The sequence below is a fragment of the Saimiri boliviensis genome, chromosome 1 (genome assembly GCF_048565385.1).
Source record: "Saimiri boliviensis isolate mSaiBol1 chromosome 1, mSaiBol1.pri, whole genome shotgun sequence".
Taxonomy (NCBI): domain Eukaryota; kingdom Metazoa; phylum Chordata; class Mammalia; order Primates; family Cebidae; genus Saimiri; species Saimiri boliviensis.
Window position 1 is genome coordinate 238401757 of NC_133449.1, and position 23853 is coordinate 238425609.

General features: G+C 42.5%; 1 protein-coding gene and 1 pseudogene across 2 annotated transcripts in view; both read right to left on the reverse strand.

Moving 5' to 3' along the window:
• SLC30A5 (solute carrier family 30 member 5) overlaps positions 1–17651 on the reverse strand; it is a 42326-nt gene extending 24675 nt beyond the window's left edge. For both annotated transcript variants that reach the window (XM_074385198.1, XM_039470765.2), the window contains exons 1-5: positions 17309–17651; positions 10891–11013; positions 8140–8206; positions 6546–6631; positions 1852–1939 (exon numbers count right to left, since the gene is read on the reverse strand). In XM_074385198.1, the coding sequence (XP_074241299.1) occupies positions 1852–1939; positions 6546–6631; positions 8140–8206; positions 10891–11013; positions 17309–17391 (447 nt within the window). In that variant the 5' untranslated portion in view covers positions 17392–17651. The remainder of the gene's footprint in view (positions 1–1851; positions 1940–6545; positions 6632–8139; positions 8207–10890; positions 11014–17308) is intronic.
• Positions 17652–18075: 424 nt separating this feature from the next.
• Positions 18076–18501, reverse strand: LOC101053605 (small ribosomal subunit protein uS8-like; annotated as a pseudogene).
• Positions 18502–23853: the final 5352 nt, after the last annotated feature.

The following is a 23853-nucleotide window of genomic DNA, read 5'->3' on the forward strand; positions in this document are numbered from 1 at the left end:
TGTTACTGTGTTCACTTCATTCATCTCCCTCCATTACTCTGACTGAAAGTCCCTTTTAGAACAGGGACTATTACACCTTATTTGTCTTTATTTCTCCTTTCCTCTGTCTAGGAAAATGCACTGTACACTGGAAGTATTTAATTCTGTAAAAGAGAAACACTATATAGTCCTAACAGTTTGGAATTGTAGGTTGGTAACTCATTTGACAAAAGGATAATACTTGAATCACTTAGGACGAATAGGAATGCTTAGGTGGCAAAATGTTGGATAAATAAGTGTTCATCATAATTTAAATTTAACAAGTTTTTATTTTCCAAAAATGATTTACAGGGGTTAAGAATGAGCAGTGGGGTTGGGGGAAAGGTGCATGAGTACAACATAAAAGAGACTGTTGTGGTGATGCATCAGTTCTCTATCTTGCTTGTAATGATGGTTACACAAATCTATACATATGACAAAATTTCATAGACCTACATGCATACATACACACACATGATCATATGTAAAACTGGTAAAATATGAATAACGTCTATGGATTGTACCAATGTCAAGTTCCTGTTTTTTTTTAATTTTTGATTTTAATTTTTGTGGGCACATAGTAGGTGTATGTGTACATCAGATGTTTTGATATAGAAATGCAATGTGTAGCCGGGCGCGGTGGCTCAAGCCTGTAATCTCAGCACTTTGGGAGGCCGAGGCGGGTGGATCACGAGGTCGAGAGATCGAGACCACCCTGGTCAACATGGTGAAACCCCGTCTCTACTAAAAATACAAAAAACTAGCTGGGTGTGGTGGCGCGTGCCTGTAATCCCAGCTACCCAGGAGGCTGAGGCAGGAGAATTGCCTGAACCCAGGAGGCGGAGGTTGCGGTTAGCCGAGATCGCGCCATTGCACTCCAGCCTGGGTAACAAGAGCGAAACTCGGTCTCAAAAACAAAACAAAACAAAACAAAACAAAACAAACAAACAAAAAAAAGAAATGCAATGTGTATAATCACATCACATAAAACGGGGTATCCATCCCCTCAAGCATTTAGCCTTTGTGTTACAAATAATTCAATTATACTTTTAGTTATTTTAAATGTACAATTAAATTATTATTGACTATAGTCACCCTGTTGTGATGTGAAATACTAGGTCTAATTGCTTGGTTTCAATACTACACTTGAGTTGGTTAAGAAACTACCTTTGGGGGAAACTAAATGAAGGGTGAGGGTCCTCTCTCTAGTATTTTTGCAACTTCCTAGGAATCTATAATCACTTCAAAATAATTTCCCACTGTTTTTATGTTCAGAAATTTCTCCATCTACAGATTATTGTGTTATGTTTTTACAAATATCTATTTTTGTAAACCTACAGAATTCTTCAAAAACAAAACAAAAAACTTTGTAACAAAAATATAAAACCAGCAAAAAAGGCCCCTGCATTTTTTTTTTTTTTTTTTGGAGACTGAAGTCTCACCCTATTGCCTGGGCTGGAGTGCAGTGGCATGATCTCGGCTCACTATAACATAATCTCTGCCTCCTGGGTTCAAGCGAGTCTCATGCCTCAGCCTCCTGAATAGCTGGCATTACAGATGCCCACCACTATGCCCAGCTAATTTCTGTATTTTTTTGTAGAGATGGGGTTTCACCATGTTGGCCAGGCTGGTCTCAAACTCCTGATCTTATGTGATCCAACCACCTCGGCTTCCCAAAGTGCTGGGTTTATAGGCGTGAGCCATCACGTCCGGCCTCCCTGCATTCTTTTAAATGGTGAAAGATAACATTTTATTCCTTTGGATAATATTTGACATACATACTTTCCATTTCCAAGTAGAAATGTTAATGAAAATGATAATGGGAAATTCTACCTTTGCTGGTCCTCCTCCAGAACTGGTGAACAAAACACTGAGTAGTGAAATGACAACAATGTCACTGTGTTCAAATAGCAGCAAAGTCCTACAAAAATAAAACATTATCATCTGTGACAAGTATTCTATCTTTATTAAGATGCATGAATTCAACTAGAGTTAGAGAAAGGAAAACATTTCCCCTTGATTTCACAAAACAGTATAAGAAAAATAAACAGGTACAACTGCTTTAGAAAATAGTTTGGCATTACTTATCTTAAAAGGTTGAAGCTAAAAATACCCAATCATACCACTCATAGAATTACATCATACAGATTTCTTATTCTTATATATATATGTATCAGGTAACACTTACAAAGTTGCTCATTTATCAGCACTGTTTGCAGTAAGCCAAAAAATACAGGCAATATACAGCCATGTGCTGCATAGTATTATTTTGGTCAATGATGGACTGCATATATATGATGGTGGTCCTTTAACATTATAATGGAGCTGAAAAATTTCAATCACTTAGTGTAATGCATTACTCATGTGTTTCTGTTGATGTTGGTGTAAACAAACCTACTGCACTACCAGTCATATAATATACTACATACAATTATGTACAGAACATATAAATGACTGCAACTGGTTTAGGTATTTACTATACCCTACACTTAATTATTTTAAAATGTACTTTTAAATTTTATTTATTATTATTTTTTAAGACTCAGTCTCGCTCTTGTCTGCCAGGCTGGAGTGCAATGGCGTGATTTCCGTTCACTGCAACATCTGCCTCCCAGGTTCAAGCAATTCTCCTGCCTCAGCCTCCCAAGTAGCTAAGATTACAGGAGCCTGCCGCCATGCCCTGCTAATTTTTGTATTTTTAGTAGAGATGGGATTTCACCATGTTGGCTAAGCTGGTCTCAAACTCCTGACCTCAGGTGATCTGCCCGCCTCAGCCTCCCAAAGTGTTGGGATTACAGGCGTGAGCTACTGTGCCTGGTCACTTTTACTTACTTACTTATTTATTTATTTATTTTTTTGAGACGGAGTTTCGCTCTTGTTAACCAGGCTGGAGTGCAATGGCGCGATCTCGGCTCACCGCAACCTCCGCCTCCTGGGTTCAGGCAATTCTCCTGCCTCAGCCTCCTGAGTAGCTGGGATTACAGGCATGCGCCACCATGCCCAGCTAATATTTTTTTTATTTTTAGTAGAGACGGGGTTTCACCATGTTGACCAGGATGGTCTTGATCTCTTGACCTCGTGATCCACTCGCCTCGGCCTCCCAAAGTGCTGGGATTACAGGCTTGAGCCACCGCGCCCGGCCACTTTTACTTATGAAAAAGAAAGAAGGTTGTTACAGGATGGCAAGTAAAAATAAAAAAAAGAAAAAAGGTAACTATGTCCTTTGACTTCAAATAGTGGTATCAAAAAAAAAAGTTAACTAAAATACCTTCAGGCAGGTCCTTCAGGAGGTATCCAGAAGAAGGCATTGTTAGCATAGATGACAACTCCTTGTATGGTACTGCCCTTGAAAACTTCCTAGTGGGACAAGATGTGGAGGTGGAAGACAGTAATACTGATAATCTTGACTCTGTGTATGTATAGGCTAATGTGTGTGTGTCTTAGTTTTTAACAAAAAAGTGCTAGGAGAAGTAGCCCATGCCTGTAATCCCAGCACTTTGGGAGGGCAAGAAGGGTGGATCCTCGAGCCCAGGAGTTTGAGACCAGCCTGGGCAACATGGCGAAACTTGCTCTCTACCAAAAAAGATGCAAAAGTCAGCCAGGTGTGGTGGTAGGCTCTTGTAGTTCTAGCTACTTGTGAGGCTGAAGAGTGAGAGGATTCCTTGAACCAAGGAGGTGGAGGTTGCAGAGAGCCAAGATCGTGCCATAAACTCTAGCCTGGGTGACGGAGCAAGATCCTTTCTCCAAAAAAAAAAAAGTTGAAAAAAATTAAAAATAGAAAAAATCTTATAGAATAAGGATATAAAGAAAGAAAATCTTTTTGTACAGTCATACAATGAGCTTGTGTTTTAAGCTGTTTTTACAAAAGAGTAAAATACACTAAGGTTAAGCTTCTACCTCCTGAGGTCAGGTGATCTCTTCCACCTCAGTCTCCTGGGTAGCTGGGATTACAGGTAGGCACCACCATGCCAGGCTAATATTTCGTATTTTTTCTAGAGATGGGATTTTGTCATGTTGCCCAGCCTGGTCTCAAACTTCTGGGCTCAAGCGATCTGCCCACCTCAGCCTCCCAAAGTGCTGGGATTAAAGTTTTTGCAATTGAGAAACTCCATGATAGTTTTAGAAGAAGAATGAGGGGGCAGTGTTGGTAGTGATAAGGTCAGGAGGTAGATGACTAAATAAGGAGTCAAGCAAAAATATAAGTACTTCCTCTTTCCCTCCTTATCCCAACACAAAAGGACAGTGATTTAGTAACACAGGAACCGAAATATAATTTCATGCATAACAAATTTAAAAATTGCAGATGATAAACAATGCTCTTCCCAAGCTAGGAAATCAACTAGCTTTCCCATCCCTCCAAGCTGTAGCTGCTACTGTGGCTAGAGATACGACATTTCCAATTATAGCTACTCTGTATCTGACAAAGTACATGGCAAAAAAACCAAAGGGATCTCAATGCAGAAGCTATTCTATTGGCCATGAGAAAGGAAAGAACTTTTCACAAAGCATTTATACACTTCTAACCCTTCACTTTCACTCTGTTCACTTCAATATTCTGAGTGAGATCCTTTAGAACAGTGGTCCCTAACCTTTTTGGCACCAGGGTCTGGTTTCCTGGAGGACAATTTTTCCAGACAGCAGCAGTATGGAGTATTTCAGGACGAAACTGTTCCACCTCATATCATCAGGCATTAAATCCTCCTAAGGAGCATGCAACTTAGGTCCCTCCCATGCACAGTTCACAACAGGGTTCATGCCTCTATGAAAATCTAATGTCACCGCTGATCTGACAGGAGGCATAGCTCAGGCAGTAATGCTTGCCCCACCCCCACCTGCACCTCCTGCTCAGTGGCCTGGTTCCTAATGGGTTATGAAGCCATACTGATCTGTAGCCAGGGGGTGGGAAATCCCTCCTTTAGAACATTGTTATTTTTTCTTTTGAGACAAGCATCTCAAAAGATACTCAAAAACTGTTGCCCAGGCTGGAGTGCAGTGGCATGATCTTGGCTCACTTCAACCTTCACCTCCCAAGTTCAGGTGATTTCTGGCTAATTTTTATAGCAAAGGCGGGGTTTCACTATATTTGATAGGCTGCTCTCCAACTCCTAATGTCAAATTATCCATCAAAGTGCTAGCATTACAGGCATGAGCCATTGTGCCGGCTAAGAACATTCTTCATTCCACTCTTTACCTCTCATTCTCATGGCATTTTTTCTTACACTTATTTACTAAGTGAAATCTTTTACAGATGGAGAAATGTTAAAAGAATGCTCACACGACGGGCGCGGTGGCTCAAGCCTGTAATCCCAGCACTTTGGGAGGCCGAGGCGGGTGGATCACGAGGTCAAGAGATTGAGACCATCCTGGTCAACATGGTGAAACCCTGTCTCTACTCAAAATACAAAAAATCATCTGGGCGTGGTGGCGTGTGCCTGTAATCCCAGCTACTCAGGAGGCTGAGGCAGGAGAATTGCCTGAACCCAGGAGGCGGAGGTTGCGGTGAGCTGCGATCATGCCATTGCACTCCAGCCTGGGTAACAAGAGTGAAACTCTGTCTCAAAAAAAAAAAAAAAGAATGCTCACACACAGATGCACAATACAATTCCTATGAAGTGGTCCCTCAGCATTTCCTCCTTAAACCATCCCACTTGCAGAAAAAGATTAATCTATATAGAGCTAGGGAAATATGAAATGGGAGTAGTTTACTTAATCCACCACATGTAGGCTGGATGAGGTGGCTCATGCCTGTAATCCCAGCACTTTGGGAGGCTGAGGTGGGCAGATCACCTGAGGTCAGGAGTTTGAGACCAGCCAACATGGTGAAACCTCGTCTCTACTAAAAATACAAAAATCAGCCAGGCGTGGTGGTGGGTGCCTGTAATTCCAGCTACTCCGGTGGCTGAGGCAGGAGAATTGCTTGAACCTGGAGGTGGAGGCTGCAGTGAGCCAAGATCATGCCCCTGTACTCCAGCCTGGGAGACAGAGGGAGACTGTCTCCAAAAAAAAAAAAAAAAAAAAAAATCTACCATGCGTTTAATTTGTTAACTGATATACTACTTCTGAGACATTTATTTATGAGAATACTTGCAAAATTGTGTCCAAAAAAAAAAAAAGAGTGCTTTTAGAGATTTTGCTCTCCTTCTTACTGGCTGATTTTATTTACCATTTTGGGCCTTTTAGTATAGCTTCTAAGTTAGCTGTTAACAGGGATCATAAATAAATGATTAAAAAGCCATTTATATTAAAAAAAAAAGCCATTTATGCTAAAAATTTTCCAAAACTTGGAATTCTAACTAGTAAAATATCTATGACAAATCATGAATAAATATATTAATGGTATTCACTAAAGAACTAGTCCAGAATCTAAACAGATTCCTTCTTTCTATTTGCTGAATTCTCTCCGATGCTATAAAAGTGACAGACACATTTGTACAGATAAATATTTGACATAAAACACAATGGAACTAAAATAATAATTCGAAATGAAGAAATATAAACATATATTCAAAATATGCGTTATTATTTACCTTAGTGGTCCACAAAGAGTGAGGCCAAAAAACCACAAGAGTGAAATAATACACCCAGCAACTGCATGTTTAAATATTTTGATCCACTATAAATGGAAACAAAAAAATTAAAAACTTCAGTCACATATACTTTGCCATATATCCCAATTTTAAATAAAATACACATAGAAAGATAATAACAACAAATATTTTAAAGGTGAATTACTTATTTTGAAATTAAATAGAAAATGTAAGATCCCTTGACTAATTCTAGATTTGCAAGACAGTATTCTGGGCCAGGTGCAGTGGCCTATGCCTGTAATCCCAGCACTTTGGAAGGCCAAGGTGGGCAGATTACTTGAGGTCAGGAGTTCGAGACCAGCCTGGCCAACATGGTGAAACCCCATCTCTACTAAAAATATAAAAATTAGCTGAGTGTGGTGGCAGACGCCTGTAATCCCAGCTACTCGGGAAGCTGAGGCAGGCGAATTGCTCGAAACTGGGAGGTGGAAGTTACAGTGAGCCAAGATCATGCCACTGCAATGCAGCCTGGGCAACAGAGCAAGACCCTGTCTCAAAATAAAATAAATAAATAAATAAATAAAAAAGACTGTATTCTGTTTTCCATTATCTATATTACTGTCTGCTGGTAGATTTTGAAATCTTTTTTTCAGAGTACAATTTTCTGTTTACTCAGTAGTTTCCTAGGATCATTTAACTTTTTGTCTTTATTTTCCACCAAAAATTTTTAGTGATCCAATTATTTGAAAGGAGAGAAAAAAGTTAAGATTGGGTTTAGACTACTAACCCTATTTTTAAAAATGTTCCTGGTCTCTGACACAGAAGTACTTAAATTTGTCTTTCTAATAAAAAAAATTATGACACAGGTTTCTTAGTCATGGCATAAAGCAAACATGTAGTGGGGTATAACTGCTGCCCAAAGAAGTGATAGATGTGATGATGGGAGATGATTATGCAAAATGTAGGACATTTCTGGTTTGAACCACAGCTGACTAAAGAGAACAGTGACGATGATGAGGGTGTCACATTGCTACAATGATGATGAGGCATTATTCTAAGAACTTCTTAAGTATTAATTCATTTCTTCCTCATAGTTCCATTAGGAAGTTACTATTACCTCCATTTTACAGTGAGCAAATTACGGTAGAGAGAAATCAAGTAACTTGCCCAAAGTAAGGGTCAGTAAGGACAGACAGAAAAAACATGACTTTGTCTGATTCCAGAAACATCACTCTTAACTCCTATGCTTTGTCAGCTTTCCAGTGACATTTGTACTAGGTTCTTAGGCATACTTGCATGTCCAGTTTGTAAATCTTTCAGAATAAGAAGTATGTATTAAAGAAAATAATGACATGAATGCTTTATAATTTTTTTTTTAACCCTCTTCTGTTTTTTAAAGCTATTCCATGATCTTAGTATTTTACAGTTTACTCTTAAGTCTCTATTCTGAAAAGACAAGAGCAAGTTAACTCTAAAACTGTTCTTCAGCATACTTAAATCATTCACTAAGCACCCATTATCAAAAAATAAGCATTGCATCCTGGCCCACTAAATGAGAAGCTGCTAGGAATAAAAGATTTTGCAAAAATCTTACCTGGTGTTTGGTAATAGTTTTCCCAGAAGAAAATGGCTTTTGAAACAAAACCATAAAAAATGCAGTCCTGTAAATATTGAAACATTAATATATTAATATTAATCAATATTAAACACAAGATATGTTTTTAAGTAAAGACACTTATTTTAAATAAATATACCAGAACTTGAAAAGTGTGTTATCCTCTGAATAAATCATACTGGAAAACTATACTTATTTTTGTAAGAATCCTACTGTAACATTTTGAGAACTCTTATTTTCTGTCTTCAGAACGAGTTAAGCCACAAAAGTAAAGGAGTCACAACTTTTAAAAAATATCTTAGAATACCAAAGAAAATAATTCCTATTTTCCGTAAAATCTAGTAAAAATAAATCTTATAATAGTATAATGAAAATGAAGAAATTACTAATTATACATCCCTATCTTTGACATGGCTAAAACAGTTAAATAAAAATGCATGCAACTTGGCTGTATGTGGTGGCTCAAGCCTGTAATCCCAGCACTTTGGGTAGCCGAGGTGGGCGGATCACCTGAGGTCAGGAGTTAGAGATCAGCCTGGCCAACATGGCAAAGCCCCATGTGTTCCAAAACAAAACAAAACAAAACAAAACAAAAATTAGCCGGCCATGGTGACATGCCTGTAATCCTATAAACTTGGGAGGCTAAGGTAGAATTGCTTGAACCCAGGAGGAAGAGGTTGCAGTGAGCTGAGACTGAGCCACTGCACTCCAGCCTGGGCAACTGAGCCACTGTCTCAAAAAAAAAAAAAAAAGGTTCTTGTGTAGTGGCTTATGCTGGTAATCCTAGCACTTTTGGAAGGGGAGGCAGAGGCAGGTGGATCACCTGAGGTCAGGAGTTTGAGACCAGCCTGGCCAACATGGTGAAACCCTGTCTCTAAGAAAAATATAAAAAATTAGCCAGGCATGGTGGCGGATGCCTGTAATCCCAGCTACTCGGAAGGCTGAGGCAGGAGAACAGGAGAATCACTTGAACCCGGGAGGCAGAGGTTACAGTGAGCCGAGCTTGCGCCATTGAACTCTAGCCTGGGCAACAAGAGCAAAACTCCATCTCAAACAACAAACAAACAATTTCCTAGTCAAGAATCTCTTTCACAGCCAGGTGTGGTGGCTAGATCACCTGAGGTCAGGAGTTCAAGACCAGCCTGACCAACATGGTGAAAACCTGCCTCTAATAAATAAAAAAAAAAAATTAGCTGGGTGTGGTGACACGTGCCTATAATCCCAGCTACTTGTGAGGCTGAGGAAGGAGAATTGGTTGAACGTGGGAGGTGGAGGTTGCACTGAGCCAAGACTGTACCACTGCACTCCAGCCTGGGCAATAAGAGTGAAACTGTCTCAAAACAAACAAACAAACAAACAAACAAACAAACAATCTCTGTCCCCAATTACAAAATTATACTCTGAAGAGTCTTTTTTTTTTTTTGAGACAGAGTCTCGTTCTGTTGCCCAGGCTGGAGTACAGTGGCATGATCTCAGCTCATTGCAACCTCCACCTCCCAGGTTCAAGTGATCCTTCTGCCTCAGACCCTGTCTAGCAGCTGGGATTACAGGCATGTGCCACCATGCCCAGCTAATTTTTGTATTTTTAGTAGAGATGGGGTTTCATTATGTTGTCTAGGCTGGTCTTGAACTCCTGACCTCAGGTGATCCACCTGTCTCAGCCTCCCAAAATTTGGGATTACAGGCATGAGCCACCACCCTGACTCCCAATAAAAACCTGTTAAGGTTTTTATTAACACAGAGGGTGGACACTAACAATCTTGAGGTCCAAGAATTCTTTATTTAGAATTTCTCACATGTAGAATAATTTGACGTTCATACTGCATGAGGACTCTGTATTAGGAAAGGATTATGTAGTGAACACATGGCAGCATGGTTTAACTTAGAAATTAAGGAGCCGGGCGCGGTGGCTCAAGCCTGTAATCCCAGCACTTTGGGAGGCCGAGGCGGGTGGATCACGAGGTCAAGAGATCGAGACCATCCTGGTCAACGTGGTGAAACCCCGTCTCTACTAAAAATACAAAAAAATTAGCTGGGCATGGTGGTGCGTGCCTGTAATCCCAGCTACTCAGGAGGCTGAGGCAGGAGAATTGCCTGAACCCAGGAGGCGGAGGTTGCGGTGAGCCGAGATCGCGCCATTGCACTCCAGCCTGGGTAACAAGAGCGAAACTCCGTCTCAAAAAAAAAAAAAAAAAGAAATTAAGGAATATTTGTACCAAGACAGGTCTCAGGTAATATCCTGTGCCTGTCTGCAGATTAGGCTGTGTCAGTCAAATGGTCTAGGAATCCCTAGCGTCCCTGAGACCCTTTGAGGGAGTCACCAAGGTTAAAACTACTTTCATAAAAACATCAAGACATTATCTGTCCCTTTCACTCTTATTCTCCCAGGAATGCAGAGAGAAGTTGCTAATACTACAGCAGTATTGAACGCTGAAGCAGTTATGAGAATCTGGCTATCCTCTATTAAGCCAGATATTAAAACAAATTTGCAAAAAATCTCATCAAAGTCTTTGTTTAGGCAAGTGTTAGAGCACAACAATCCCTTTTCTTTTCAGTCTCTTTGTACCTCTAATCTTAAGTATCCTCCCAGTTAAAAACATTTATCAAATACTTATCAGGAGGAATAAACAAAACAAAATATTCTATGTAAAGTTTCTTAAAGATACTCTGTTAAAACAGGATTTTTAAAGAAATAAAAAATACCAAGAAAAAATAAAACCACACACTCACCCAAGTTTTAATATAAAAATGAACTGAACAATGTGAACAGCTTTTAGGAGATCATATGATTCGAAAAGTCCCACAGCCTTCAAAAATTTAGTGAAACACAGTAACACAATATATTTTGTTAATCTGAAAAATAAAAGCAGAAACAATTTTTAGTATCACTGAAATTACAAGCAGCTTATCAATCTGGTTTTCTTAATTATAACAAGAGGTCATTACTGAACCCACAGAAATATACATAAACAATAAATGAAACAAAACAAAGTTCCCAACAACTCACCAATGACATGATAATTACCACTGACTTTTTTTTAAAATTAGAGATGGGGTCTCACTATGTTGCCCAGGTTAATCTCGTACTCCTTGGCTCAAGTGATCCTCCAGTCCTAGCCTCCTGAAGTGCTGGGATTGTAGGTGTGAGCCACCATGCCCAGCCTACTGTTAACATTTTGAGGCCAGGTGCAGTAGCTTGAGACCAGCCTGCGCAACATGGCAAAAGCCTACCTCTACAATAAATACAAAGAATTAGCCAGGCATGGTGGTACATGGCAGCAGTCTCAGCTACTTAGGAGGCTGAGGTAGGAGGATCACCTGAGCCTGGAGGGTTGAGGTTGCAGTGAGCTGTGATCATGCCACTGCACTTCACCCTGGGCGATGGAGTGAGATCCTGTCTCAAAAAACAAACAGGCTAGGCACTCACGCCTGTAATCCCAGTACTTTGGGAGATCGACGCAGGTGGATCACCCGAAGTCTGGAGTTTGAGACCAGCTGGCCAACATGGTGAAAACCCATCTCTACTAAAACACAAAAATTAGCTGGGCATGGTGGTGCATGTCTGTAGTCCCAGCTACTCAGGAGGTTGAGGCAGGAGAATCTCTTGAACCCGGAGGCAGAAGTTCACTTCGGCTTGGGTAACAGAGCGAGACTCTGTCTCAAAACCAACCAACCAACTAACCAACCAACCACAACATTTTGGCATATATACTTCTGGTTTATTTTCAATGTTTGTGAATGATTATGTATAGATATAGTCTACTTTAACAAAAAATGCCAGACTAGAAATGAAAATTTTCTTGATGGAGTTGCTGGACTATTTTGTTATCTGCTTTCTAACTTAGCAACTCCTCAAAACAAATAAGGAGAACAAAATAAAAACTATTCTGTTATGAAACAAAAAGACCACAATATAGGAAGAATGGTAAATGACTTTTTTTGGTTTGCGCCTCCTCTGCCTTGCTAAGTGACTACAGTGAGAGTTGTGGTTGAAAGGTCAGTTGACTGAACTTAAGAGTCCTAAAAAGGCTAAGGCACTGGAACCACCTCAGTATGGGAATGAGAAGCTGAAAAGAGAAGGATCTCCAAGGAATCAGATCCTCAGGTTCCTGCCCAGCAGGCAGGCAACCATCTCTCCTCAACCGCTATAGGAGTCAGTAGAGTCTTAGACTCTGGCGAGGTCACTTAAATTTCCTGAAGTAGCCAGGCGCGGTGGCTCAAGCCTGTAATCCCAGCACTTTGGGAGGCCGAGGCGGGTGGATCACGAGGTCGAGAGATCGAGACCATCCTGGTCAACGTGGTGAAACCCCGTCTCTACTAAAAATACAAAAAATTAGCTGGGCGTGGTGGCACGTGCCTGTAATCCCAGCTACTCAGGAGGCTGAGGCAGGAGAATTGCCTGAACCCAGGAGGCGGAGGTTGCGGTGAGCCGAGATCGCGCCATTGCACTCCAGCCTGGATAACAAGAGCCACACTCCGTCTCAAAAGAAAAAAAATAAGTTTCCTGAAGTAGACCACTCTGCTGGTTTTATAAGGGAATGTCCACGTTCTTAGGAAAAACAAGTATTTAAAGATAAGAATCATGAAGTATGTAACTTACTCTCAAATAGTCCAGGGGGAAAAAATACCTGTGTGTGTGTGCATTTAGAAAGAGAGAATAATAAATCACATGGGATGATACATTAACAATCAGGGAATCTAGGTAAATACATTACTCAATTGTTGTATAGGTAAATATACTATACAACTTTTACCTAAACTTGAAATTATTTTTAAATGAGTAGTTTAAAAGCATTATTTATTCAAGAGTATAGTCTCTCAGGTAGGGAAACATGGTACACAATCCTTTGCTATTTTATTTGTACTATTTACTTAGTAGAGTTGCCCTTCTATTATAGTTTATTGCAGAATCAAATTCAACTCAGGACTGGTTGAATTTTGATGGATTCCAGGTTGCAAGAGTTTTACTTTAGACTAAAAATCAAATACTAGTTTTAATCTGCAACAAAAACTCGTTGACAAGTCCTTCAATTGTGGGTATTTTTATGCTGTCGTTCACAAATATGGATTATTTTAAGCAAATGTTTTTATTTTGGTTTAAGTCCTCTTGGCTGGGAAGGGCAGAGGGTCACAGCTAACATTTCTTGAGCACCTGCTATGTTCCAAGTGGTCTGAACATACCATCTCATTTAATTCTTACAACAATTCTGCAAACTAAGAAGTGGTATCCTGGTTTCACAAAACCAAATCATAGAAAAGTACTTTACCCAAGGTCATACAAGTAATAAATGAGCTGGAAGTCCGAGTTGTTTCAAATCCCATGTATAGTGCCTTCTACGTAGTAGACACTTGAATATTTATCGAATAAACTGAACCTCAACTACATTTTTATTTTTTAGCCAGAGAACTGCTGAGCTACTGAAGTAGGCAAAGCCCAAGAGGCGGGTTTGAACCTAAACCCAAATTTCAGTAATTCCAGGTTTAGAGAACCAGGGTATTTTCTTTCCTTTTTTTTTTTCTTTTTGAGATGGAGTTTTACTCTTTCACCAGGCTGGAGTAAATTGGCACTACTCTGGCTCACTGAAACCTCTGCCCTCTGGGTTCAAGTGATTCTCTTGCCTCAATCTCCCAAGTAGCCAGGATTACAGGCGCCCACCACCACACCTGGCTAATTTTTGTATTTTTAGTAGATGGGTTTTCACCATGTTGGGCAGGCTGGTCTCGAACTCCTGACCTCAGGTGATCTTCCTGCCTTGGCCTCCCAAAATGCTAGGATTACAGGTGTGAGCCACCTGCCTGGCACAGAAGCAGGGAATTTTCTAAGCCTTCACGGAAAAGACCAGTGATAACCTTTGATGAGACTAGGTAACAGCAAATAATGGTTTATAAATTAGTGGGGGGAGGAGGGTGGAGTGGGCCAGGCACAGTGGCTCATGCCTGTAATCCTAACGCTGGGAAGCCTACGCAGAAGGAGTTCAAGACCAATCTGGGCAATATAGCGAGACCCTGTCTCCAACAAGTTTTTAAAAATTAGTCTCCCTTTCTTCTCTCCTGTCTTCACCGCCTGATAAACTGAAGCTTTTAATTGTTTTTCCTTCATAAAATGAACTAGGATTATCCGCTTATCCATATGTGCTTACTTAGCCTGGTTTTTCATCTTTAGCCCAACAGGTCATTAATTGCAACTTTAAAAATCAAAGAATCCAGGCCAGGCATGGTAGCTCATGGCTCTAATACCAGCACTTTGGGAGGCTGACGAGGGAGAACTGCTTGAGCCCAGCAGTTCGAGACCAACCTGGGCAATATAGCAAGACCTCATCTCTACTAAAAATTAAAAAAAGAACTGGGCATGATGGCACACACCTGTAGACTCACATACTGGGGAGCTTGACGTGGGAGGATTGCTTAAGCCCAGGAGTTCGAGGTTGCAGTGAGCCATGAAGGTTCCATTGCACTCCATCCTGGGCAACAGAGGAAGTAACCTTGTCAGAAAGAAAAGAAAGGGAAGGAGAAGACAGGAAGAAATGAAGAAAGGGAGGGAAGGAAAGAAAAAGGGAAGAAAGGAAGGAAGAAACCACTAAAATCTCTAAGAGTGTTTTTCATGTTCTGTTTTTTTCTAGTACATATACATTTACTTTTTGTTGTCATTTTTTTTGGAGTTTTTGTTTTTTTTTTTTAGGGGGGAGGTGGGGCAGGGTCTTGCACTGTCACCCAGGCTGCGGAGCAGTGGTGGGATCATAGCTCTCTGAAGCCTTGACCTCCCAAGCTCAAGTGACCCTTCTGCCTTACTCTCCCAAGTAGCTAGAACTCCAGGCACTGCCACTGTGCCTGGCTAATTTTTGTATTTTTTGTGGAGATGGGGGTCTCGTTATGTTACCAGGGCTGGTCTCTAATTTTATGGCTCAAGTGATCCTCCTGCTTTAGCCTCTATTTACTTTATACCTGGACAACTGCTGGAGGTTTAGTAAGGTTTCCAGAAGAGTCCTCCCAGAAGGTTGAAGCCTGGCTTTTGAGATATTGGAGTTAAATGAGGGAATGGGAGGCAGAGGTAAGAGGGGAAGCTTTGCCGGGCGCGGTGGCTCAAGCCTGTAATCCCAGCACTTTGGGAGGCCGAGGCGGGTGGATCACGAGGTCGAGAGATCGAGACCATCCTGGTCAACATGGTGAAACCCCGTCTCTACTAAAAGTGCAAAAAATTAGCTGGGCATGGTGGCACGTGCCTGTAATCCCAGCTTCTCAGGAGGCTGAGGCAGGAGAATTGCCTGAACCCAGGAGGCGGAGGTTGCGGTGAGCCGAGATCGCGCCATTGCACTCCAGCCTGGGTAACAAGGGCGAAACTCCATCTCAAAAAAAAAAAAAAAAAAAAAAGAGGGGAAGCTTTTTTTAATCTCCACATTTTCAATCCAGGACCTCATCCTTCCTTTACTCTTGTAACCTGGAATCCATCAAAATTCAACTAGTCTTGGGTTGAATTTGATTCTGCAATAAACTACAATAGAAGGGCAACTCTGCTAATAGTACAAATAAAATAGCAAAGGGTTGCGTACCACATTTCCCTACCTCAGACAGTACACTCTTGAATAAATAACGCTTTTAAACTACTCATTTAAAAATAATTTCAAGTTTAGGTAAAAGTTACAAGAGAAGTATATTCTTTACCTGGATTCCCTGATTGTTTATGTATCATCCTATGTGATTTATTATTCTCTCTCTCTCTGGACATTCTCTTATAAAACTAGCAGAGTTGTCTACTTTAGAAAATTTAAGTGATATGATATATATATATATGTTTTGAAGATGGAGTTTCACTCTTGTTGCCTAGGCTGGAGTGCAATCGTACAAACTCAGCTCATCACAACCTTCACCTCCTGGGTTTGAGCCATTCTCCTGCCTCAGCCTCCTGAGTAGCTGAGATTACAGGGGCACTCCACACCCGACTTTTTTTTTTTGGTATTTTTAGTAGAGGTGGGGTTTCACCATGTTGGCCAGGCTGGCCTGGAACTCCTGACCTCAGGTGATCCGCCCACCTCAGCCTCCCATAGTGCTGGGATTACAAGTGTGAGCCACTGAGCCAGGCCTGATATGATACTTTTATCTACTGTCCATAGTCCAATTTTGTCAACTGACCCAGTAACGCCCTTTAAAGTACATATCCCCTACTACCAAATCAGACGAGATTTGCCTATTGCATTTAGTTGTCATGTCTCAAGAGATTAGAAAATTAAATTTATGCTACAAAAATGCAGTTGGTTTAAGTTCTATTCCATTATATGAGGCATTCTTCTCTTTTCATAAAAATTGGTTATGTTATAATGCTATTACTACAGTTCTAAAGAATTCAGCAAAATTTATCACTTTCTTTAAATATGAAAGGAAGTATTCCAGAATGAGAAAAACCCATTAGAAATGGAGGTAATGAACACCAGTTCCAACCAAGTTGCAGGGCTATATTTTGCGCATTTTGGACACGATTTCAGAACTCATTTTGGACACTATCTTCGAAGGACACACACTTGAAGTGGTCACTGCATCACTTGCTCCCTTACTTTTGGGGTTGGTGGAAGAATTGGCGAGAGTAAGTGGGAATTTTCACTTTTTACTCTATGAATTGCTGTGCTGTTTAAATTTGACAACGAGGCCACATTTCTTATCTAAGAATAAAATACAAAAAGAAAATGGGGCTGGACTCTTATGCGCTGAGTTAACCTGAACATCCAAGTTCACACATGTACTTTGGTTTCGTTGCCTGAAGAGAGATGATGGTGACACCTTCCCCTAATTTATGCAGGGAAACGTCAGAACGGCTAAGTAGTCACCAGACTATTTCATGGAGACGCAGCCAAGAGAAAGGCTTCTCACAGATCAGAAACACCTCTCACGCGAACTGGCGGGCAGTTCTAAGACTGACTGACCGCCTTCAAACCCAGAAATTCAAGCAGAAGCTTTCTGGCTTTCGCGCCTTCATTCTGCAGCGGGCACCCGAGGAGCCCGGGGAACCCGGAGGCAGCCTGCGCGCAGGGAGGGAGGCGGAGGGAGAGGGCGCGCCGACCCCGGGACTCCCGGGGTGTCAGCAGGGCCCGGAGGGAGGCCGGGGAAGGTGGATCTGGAGCGGTCCGGCCGGTGGCTGCCTTCCAGATCAGTCCCTTACCGAGCGCTGGGTACGTCCACCGGCCCGAGGCCGCCGCCGCCGCCGGGGCCGGCCCGCACGTCCCCGCCGTATTTCTCCTCCATCCCGGGGCTCAGGAGCCGCCGCCGCTGCCACCCCCGCGGGGTCTCCGCATGTCTCGCCGCTGCCGCGGAACAGCGGGCGCAGACTCGTCACTCCCCCATGGCAGCGGCCCCGTCCGGTTCTTGCAGGCCGGGCCGCCGCTGCCGCCGTCCCCGGCTGCGGCTCACAAGCACGCGCGCGTCGTGACTAGGCCGCGGGCAGTTCCGGCGGCGCTCGGTTCCTCGGAGGCAGCGCCGGTAGGGACGTTGCCAAGCCACGTCATCAGGCCCAGCAACCCTCACTCCCGGGGGAGTGCACAGCACGGCGCCTGCGCAAGCAGAACTCTCGCCTTTCCTCGCCCCTTCTTAGGCTCCTCCCGCCACGTTTTGACGCATTGAAGCCCCGCCTCCTATGGGCCGCTCTGGTTGGCGCTGCCGGTGTGCTTACCTGTCCCTGCATTGCCACCTGTGGGCCGTCAGAGGTACAGCGGATTTCTGTAGCGCAGAGGGAGGGGGCGTGGAAAGTGCGCAGCGCGTGTGATTTCACAACCAAGCTCACCAGTCTCCCTCTGCGGTAGGGATTCTTAATCTGGGTTAACATACCCTCTGCCTCTAAGTTTTTGTGAGTGTGGATCATTTTTATGAGAAAGCCTAAAGTCTTTTTTTTTTGGTCCATGAGGCATTTTATTTGTAAATATATGTATTACACCCCTAGAAAAAGAATCCCAGGATTTTCTCTCCTGTGTGTTTTCCTCTTGCTTCTTCATGGTCCATGATGCCAGCTGAGGTTGTCAATACAATGAAACCAAACTGGCGGGACGGAAGCAGATTATTCTGCCATTTTTCTAGATCTTTGAGTTGCACATCAAATCTGGGGCTGATCCCATCACACTTGTTTAGCCTGCCTGTGAGGTTCATAAAAATTTTCCCAGCTCTGTGATCGTCAATGATTTAAAATTCTCCAATGTAACCATGCTTCATCATCACAGTGAGAAACCGGACGATGACTTTGGAGCACGGCCTAATAAGCACCTGGCGTTTGTCTCTCTTTTCGGCATTGTTGATGCTCTTGAGAGCATCAGCCAGGACATTCATGCGCACCATTGTGGCGGCACGGAAAGATGGCGAAAAGAGGACGGGCGAGAAGGCCTAAAGTATTAAAAGTTCGTGTGCCCCACCCCCCCGCCCCTCCTGTCCCCCCTACCGCCCGCCAGGAGATAAGCTGTAGAGAATTGATTCAAATAGTGGTATAGCCATTTCTTTTCAACAACCCTTTGATAGACTTTGGAGAGGAGAAACTAGTGTTTTTGGCCTTCTCTGCAACCTATCCCAGGGCAATTTTCTAGGAGTGACTATGTGGGAATCTTCATGGCCTTCTCTCTCACTCCCAAGGAAACCTAAAGGCAATTTCCAGATTTTTTTTTTTTTTTTTTTTTTTTTTTTTTTTTTTTTTGAGACGGAGTTTCGCTCTTGTTACCCAGACTGGAGTGCAATGGCACGATCTCGGCTCACCGCAACCTCCGCCTCCTGGCTTCAGGCAATTCTCCTGCCTCAGCCTCCTGAGTAGCTGGGATTACAGGCACGCGCCACTATGCCCAGCTAATTTTTTGTATTTTTAGTAGAGACGGGGTTTCACCATGTTGACCAGGATGCTCTCGATCTCTCGACCTCGTGATCCACCCGCCTCGGCCTCCCAAAGTGCTGGGATTACAGGCTTGAGCCACCGCGCCCGGCCAATTTCCAGATTTTTAAAGAAAAAAAAAAATTCTTATCCTGGGCAACATGGCAAAACCCTGTCTCTACAGAAGCAATTAGCCAGGCGTGGTGAATGGCTGTAGTCCCAGCCACTCAGGAGGCTGAGGCGGGAGGCTCGCTTCAACCTGGGAGGTCAAGGTTGCGGTGAGGCATGATTATGCTACTGCACTCCAGCCTGGGCGACAGAGCAAGACCCTGTCTTTTGGGGGGAAAAAAGCAGAAAGAAAGAAAGAAAGCATTCTTCAGGCCAGCCGTGGTGGCTCATGCCTGTCATCCCAGCACTTTGGGAGGCCGAGCCGGGTGGATCAGGAGGCCAGGTTTGGTGTCAAATTCCTGTAATCCCAGCTATTCAGAAGGCTGAGGCAGGAGAATTGCTTGAACCCAGGAGGTAGATGTTATAGTGAGCTGAGATGGGGTTGCACTCCAGCCTGGGCAACAAAGTGAGACTGTCGCAAAAACAAACAAAGCAAACCAACCAAACAAAAAACCCTTATGAATTTCTAGAATTTTTCATTTAATATTTTCAGTCTGTGGTTGATCACAGGTGACTGAAATTGTGGAATGCAAAACCATAGCTAAGGGGCCTACATACTTTTCAGCTGTATATTATCTCATTTTTCTACAGCTTTCAACATAGTTGATTTCCTTGTCCTTGAAACATTCTCTTTCCTTGGCTTCCAGAATACTGCATTTGATTGTCTCAAAGGAAGCTTGAGTTCTTTGTGTCCTAAAATAAACTTACAATCTTTCTCCCAAGCCTGATCCTCTTCTATCTCATTGGATGGCACCATTTATCCAGTTTAGCAAATCAAAAACTTAGTTATCATCCTTAACACCTCCCCTTTCTTGTAATCTGTTACCAGGTTGCATCATTTTTTACCTTCTGTTTCTCGAATCAATCCAAAAATGTTTTTCTCCATCACTATCAAGTCTAGGTGGCCATCGTCTTTAACGCTACAATCATCTCCTAACTAACCCTTCCAAGTTTACAGTTTCCTTTATCCAATCTAGTTTCCACATTCTGCCATAATATAGTAATCTTTTCCAAATGCAAATCTTACAATGCATTGCCCACTCCATCACACTCCACCCCAGCCTTCTAGTGCCTTTCCAGACATTGTCATTGTGACAAACTCAAATCATTATCATGGCCAATAACATCCTGGATGGTTTTGCCCCAAAGCACCTTTTCAGCTTCATTTCACATTAAGCCGTTTCCTGCTCACTGGGTTCCACTAGCTCTTTTTGCACCTTCCTCAATTGTGCTGTTTTGTCTTCTGATACAAGGCAGTGATCAGTTTTCTATGCCCTAGAACACTCCTGTTAAATCAAGTTGAGCCTAAAGCTGCCTCTTTACATATTTTAAGTTCAGCCTAAAGGTTTATCTTTACATCTCGAACTATTAATTCAATGGAGTTGTAAACAGATCGTAGCCTACTCTTGTGTCAATCACCAGTTTGGACCAATCAAAGGTGGTCAACTGTTCAAACTGTGTTCAAATAAGGCAAACACAGCTGTAACCAATTTGGCTTTTTCCATACCTCACTTCCATTTTCTGTTCATAAATCTTCCACCACGTGGCTGTGCTGGAGTCTCTGAGGCTACTTTGGCTCGAGAGGCTGGACAATTCATGAATCGTTCTTTGCTCAATTAAATTATTTTAAAGTTAACTTGGCTAAAGCCTTTCTTTTAACACTCCTTACCTTAACATTTTCTCATTCAGACCCTCCTTATCCTTTTTCTTGCAGGCTGAGTTCTCCAGAAGCAGACTCACGTGGAGTTTAGTGTGGAGAAGGGTGCTTTTGGGACTAACAACTGGGAAAGAGAGGGGAAGAAAGCATACTTTAGCCGAGGGAGAAGTCAAGAAGTAGTGCAGTCCAGCCGGGCGCGGTGGCTCAAGCCTGTAATCCCAGCACTTTGGGAGGCCGAGGCGGGTGGATCACGAGGTCGAGAGATCGAGACTATCCTGGTCAACATGGTGAAACCCCGTCTCTACTAAAAATACAAAAAATTAGCTGGGCATGGTGGCGCGTGCCTGTAGTCCCAGCTACTCGGGAGGCTGAGGCAGGAGAATTGCCTGAACCCAGGAGGCGGAGGTTGCGGTGAGCCGAGATCGCGCCATTGCACTCCAGCCTGGGTAACAAGAGCGAAACTCCGTCTTAAAAAAAAAAAAAAAAAAAAAAAATAGCTGGGCGAGATGGCTCATGCCTGTAATCTCAGCACTTTGGGAGGCTGAGGCAGGCAGATCCCTGGAGGTCAGGAGCTCGAGACCAGGCTGGTCAACATGGAGAAACCCCATTTCTCCTAAAAATATAAAATTAGCCAGGCGTGGTGGTGCAGGCCTCTAATCACAGCTACTTGGGAGGCTGAGGCTGGAGATTTGCTTGAACCTGGGAGGTAGAGGTTGCAGTGAGCCGAGATTGCACCACTGCACTCCAGCCTGGGCAACAGAGTGAGACTCCATCTCAGAAAAAAAAAAAAAAAAAAAAAAAAATTGCAGATACAGTATTTGTTGAAAGAGTAAGCGAATGATGAAAACAGAAAGTGTGTATATCTTTATATATTCCTGAAATCTGTTCCTTCTTAAAAAGAGGTTTTCTTCTATTATAAATGAACTATCTTCAATGGAGTCTCATCACATACAAATTTACCATATGCAAACTCAACCTTATTAACTCAACCCCACAAAAATAAGAGAGGGAGAAAGTGGCAATGTAAATGGTGCATGATTCTACCTAGCATTTTACTCAGTGAACTCTAGGCTGGGCATGAGATGGGATGTGTAAATCTGCTTTTCCTGCAGTTGGTCCTAGTTCCTGGGTGCCTCTAATAACGTCATCTTTACCAGAAGTAAGTGTGATTCTAAAAAGAAATACATGTAGACAGTTGCTTTTCTGTTGTTCCATCTGGTGCTCAACTAAACAAATAGCAACAATTCCAATGACAGGAGAAAAAATAGGCCATGTTGCAAAATTATCCTGAACATTTATTAAATCACTATTGGACTTCCATTTTTTTTGAGATGGAGTCTGACTCTGTCGCCCAGGTTGGAGTGCAGTGGCATGATCTACGCTCACTGCAACCTCCATCTCTTGGGTTCGAGCGATTCTCCAGCCTCAGCCTCCTGAGTAGCTGGGATTACAGGCCTGCACCACCGTATAATTTTAGTAGAGATGGCATTCACCATTTTGTCCATGATGGTCTAGAACTTCTGACCTCAGGTGATTCGCCTGCCTTGGCCTCCCAAAGTGGTGGGATTACAGGCATGAGCCACCGTTCCTGGCTGAGATGGCCTAATTTAAGGGATGTTTGGGGTAATATTGCATACATGATTTTTGTTTTATGTATTGGCTTGGCACTGAATCTCCATTGTTTTATAAAGGAACAGAAAATATAGGAAATTGGAAGAAAGTTTACACACTTAAAGCCATAAAATAAGAAACCTATCTCTAACCTATATTTCCTTTTAGTCTCTTTTCTAAGGATAGTGTTTTGGAATTTTAGTTTGTATATTGTGTACATGTACACTATATACTTATACAATATAAGTTGTACATGTACAACTTTGTATTCTTTTTTCTCCTACTATAACTGAGAAAGAAATAAGCATCTTTTTATTTGAGGAAGGCAAGCCCCTTTAAATTATCCAGGCCCAGAGAGGCATTTAAAATGTAATAGCAGTCACTCCCCCTTGCGGTGAATAATTACCTGGTGAAGCCACTTGCTATGCTGGGTGCTAGACTACAGTTCAAAAATGGATAGCCAATTGCTAACCAGTGTTATTTCTGTAAACCAAGGTGACTTCCTGACAAACTACTTTAGTAATTGTCCGCTCCTGGTTTGTGGATTTGAGCCTCTCCTTTGTTCCCCAGAGCACTCTCCGAAGCAAGCTGGAAGTGTGTCCCATGCTGCAGTCCTCAACCTGGGCCCAAATTAACTCTCTATGTTAAGTTTGCTTCAGCTTCACCCTTTTAGGATAACAGAACACAGACATTTCTGTATTACAGTAAATTCTGTATAAATGTATGTCTTGAATTTTCTGAAAAATGTGCTACACATGCATTTTCCTCATTATGTGCTAAAGATGATGGTTTAGTAACTATAACTCCAGAAGTGTTAAGTAAGGTTTATAAGGAGGCTGTTGTTTTGGGGCCCTAGGCCCCAGAAGACCAGACCAAACCAGAATGGAGTGACTTACGCTAAGTGCCACCTAATCACACCAAATTTTGAAATGGGCCAGTTTACCAAAACAGGAGATTCCAGTCAACCTTAGTCAGCATAATAAGGAAGTCCTCTCTGTTTTTTTTTTTTTTTTGAGATGGAGTCTCGCTCTGTCACCAGGCTGGAGTGCAGTGGTGTGATCTTGGTTCACTGCAACTTCCACTTCTCCGGTTCAAGTAATTCTCCTGCCTCAGCCTCTCTAGTAGCTGGGACCCTGCTGATTTTTGTATTTTTAGTAGAGATGGGGTTTCACCATGTTGGCCAGGTTGTCCTCAATCTCCTGACCTTGTGATCCACCCACCTCAGCCTCCCAAAGTGCTGGGATTATAGGCCTGAGCCACCGCGCCCTGCCAGTCCCCTCTGTTTTTAAACCTAGAAGGAAAGTAACTATGAAATGGCCAATTTACCTTTTGGTCCCTGTTTCTGTTTTCTTCAGCCCTTTTTGGCTTACAAAGCCAGCCTCCTCTGCTCTGTCTGCCAGAATACCCATTCTGTTTCATACGTTGCCTG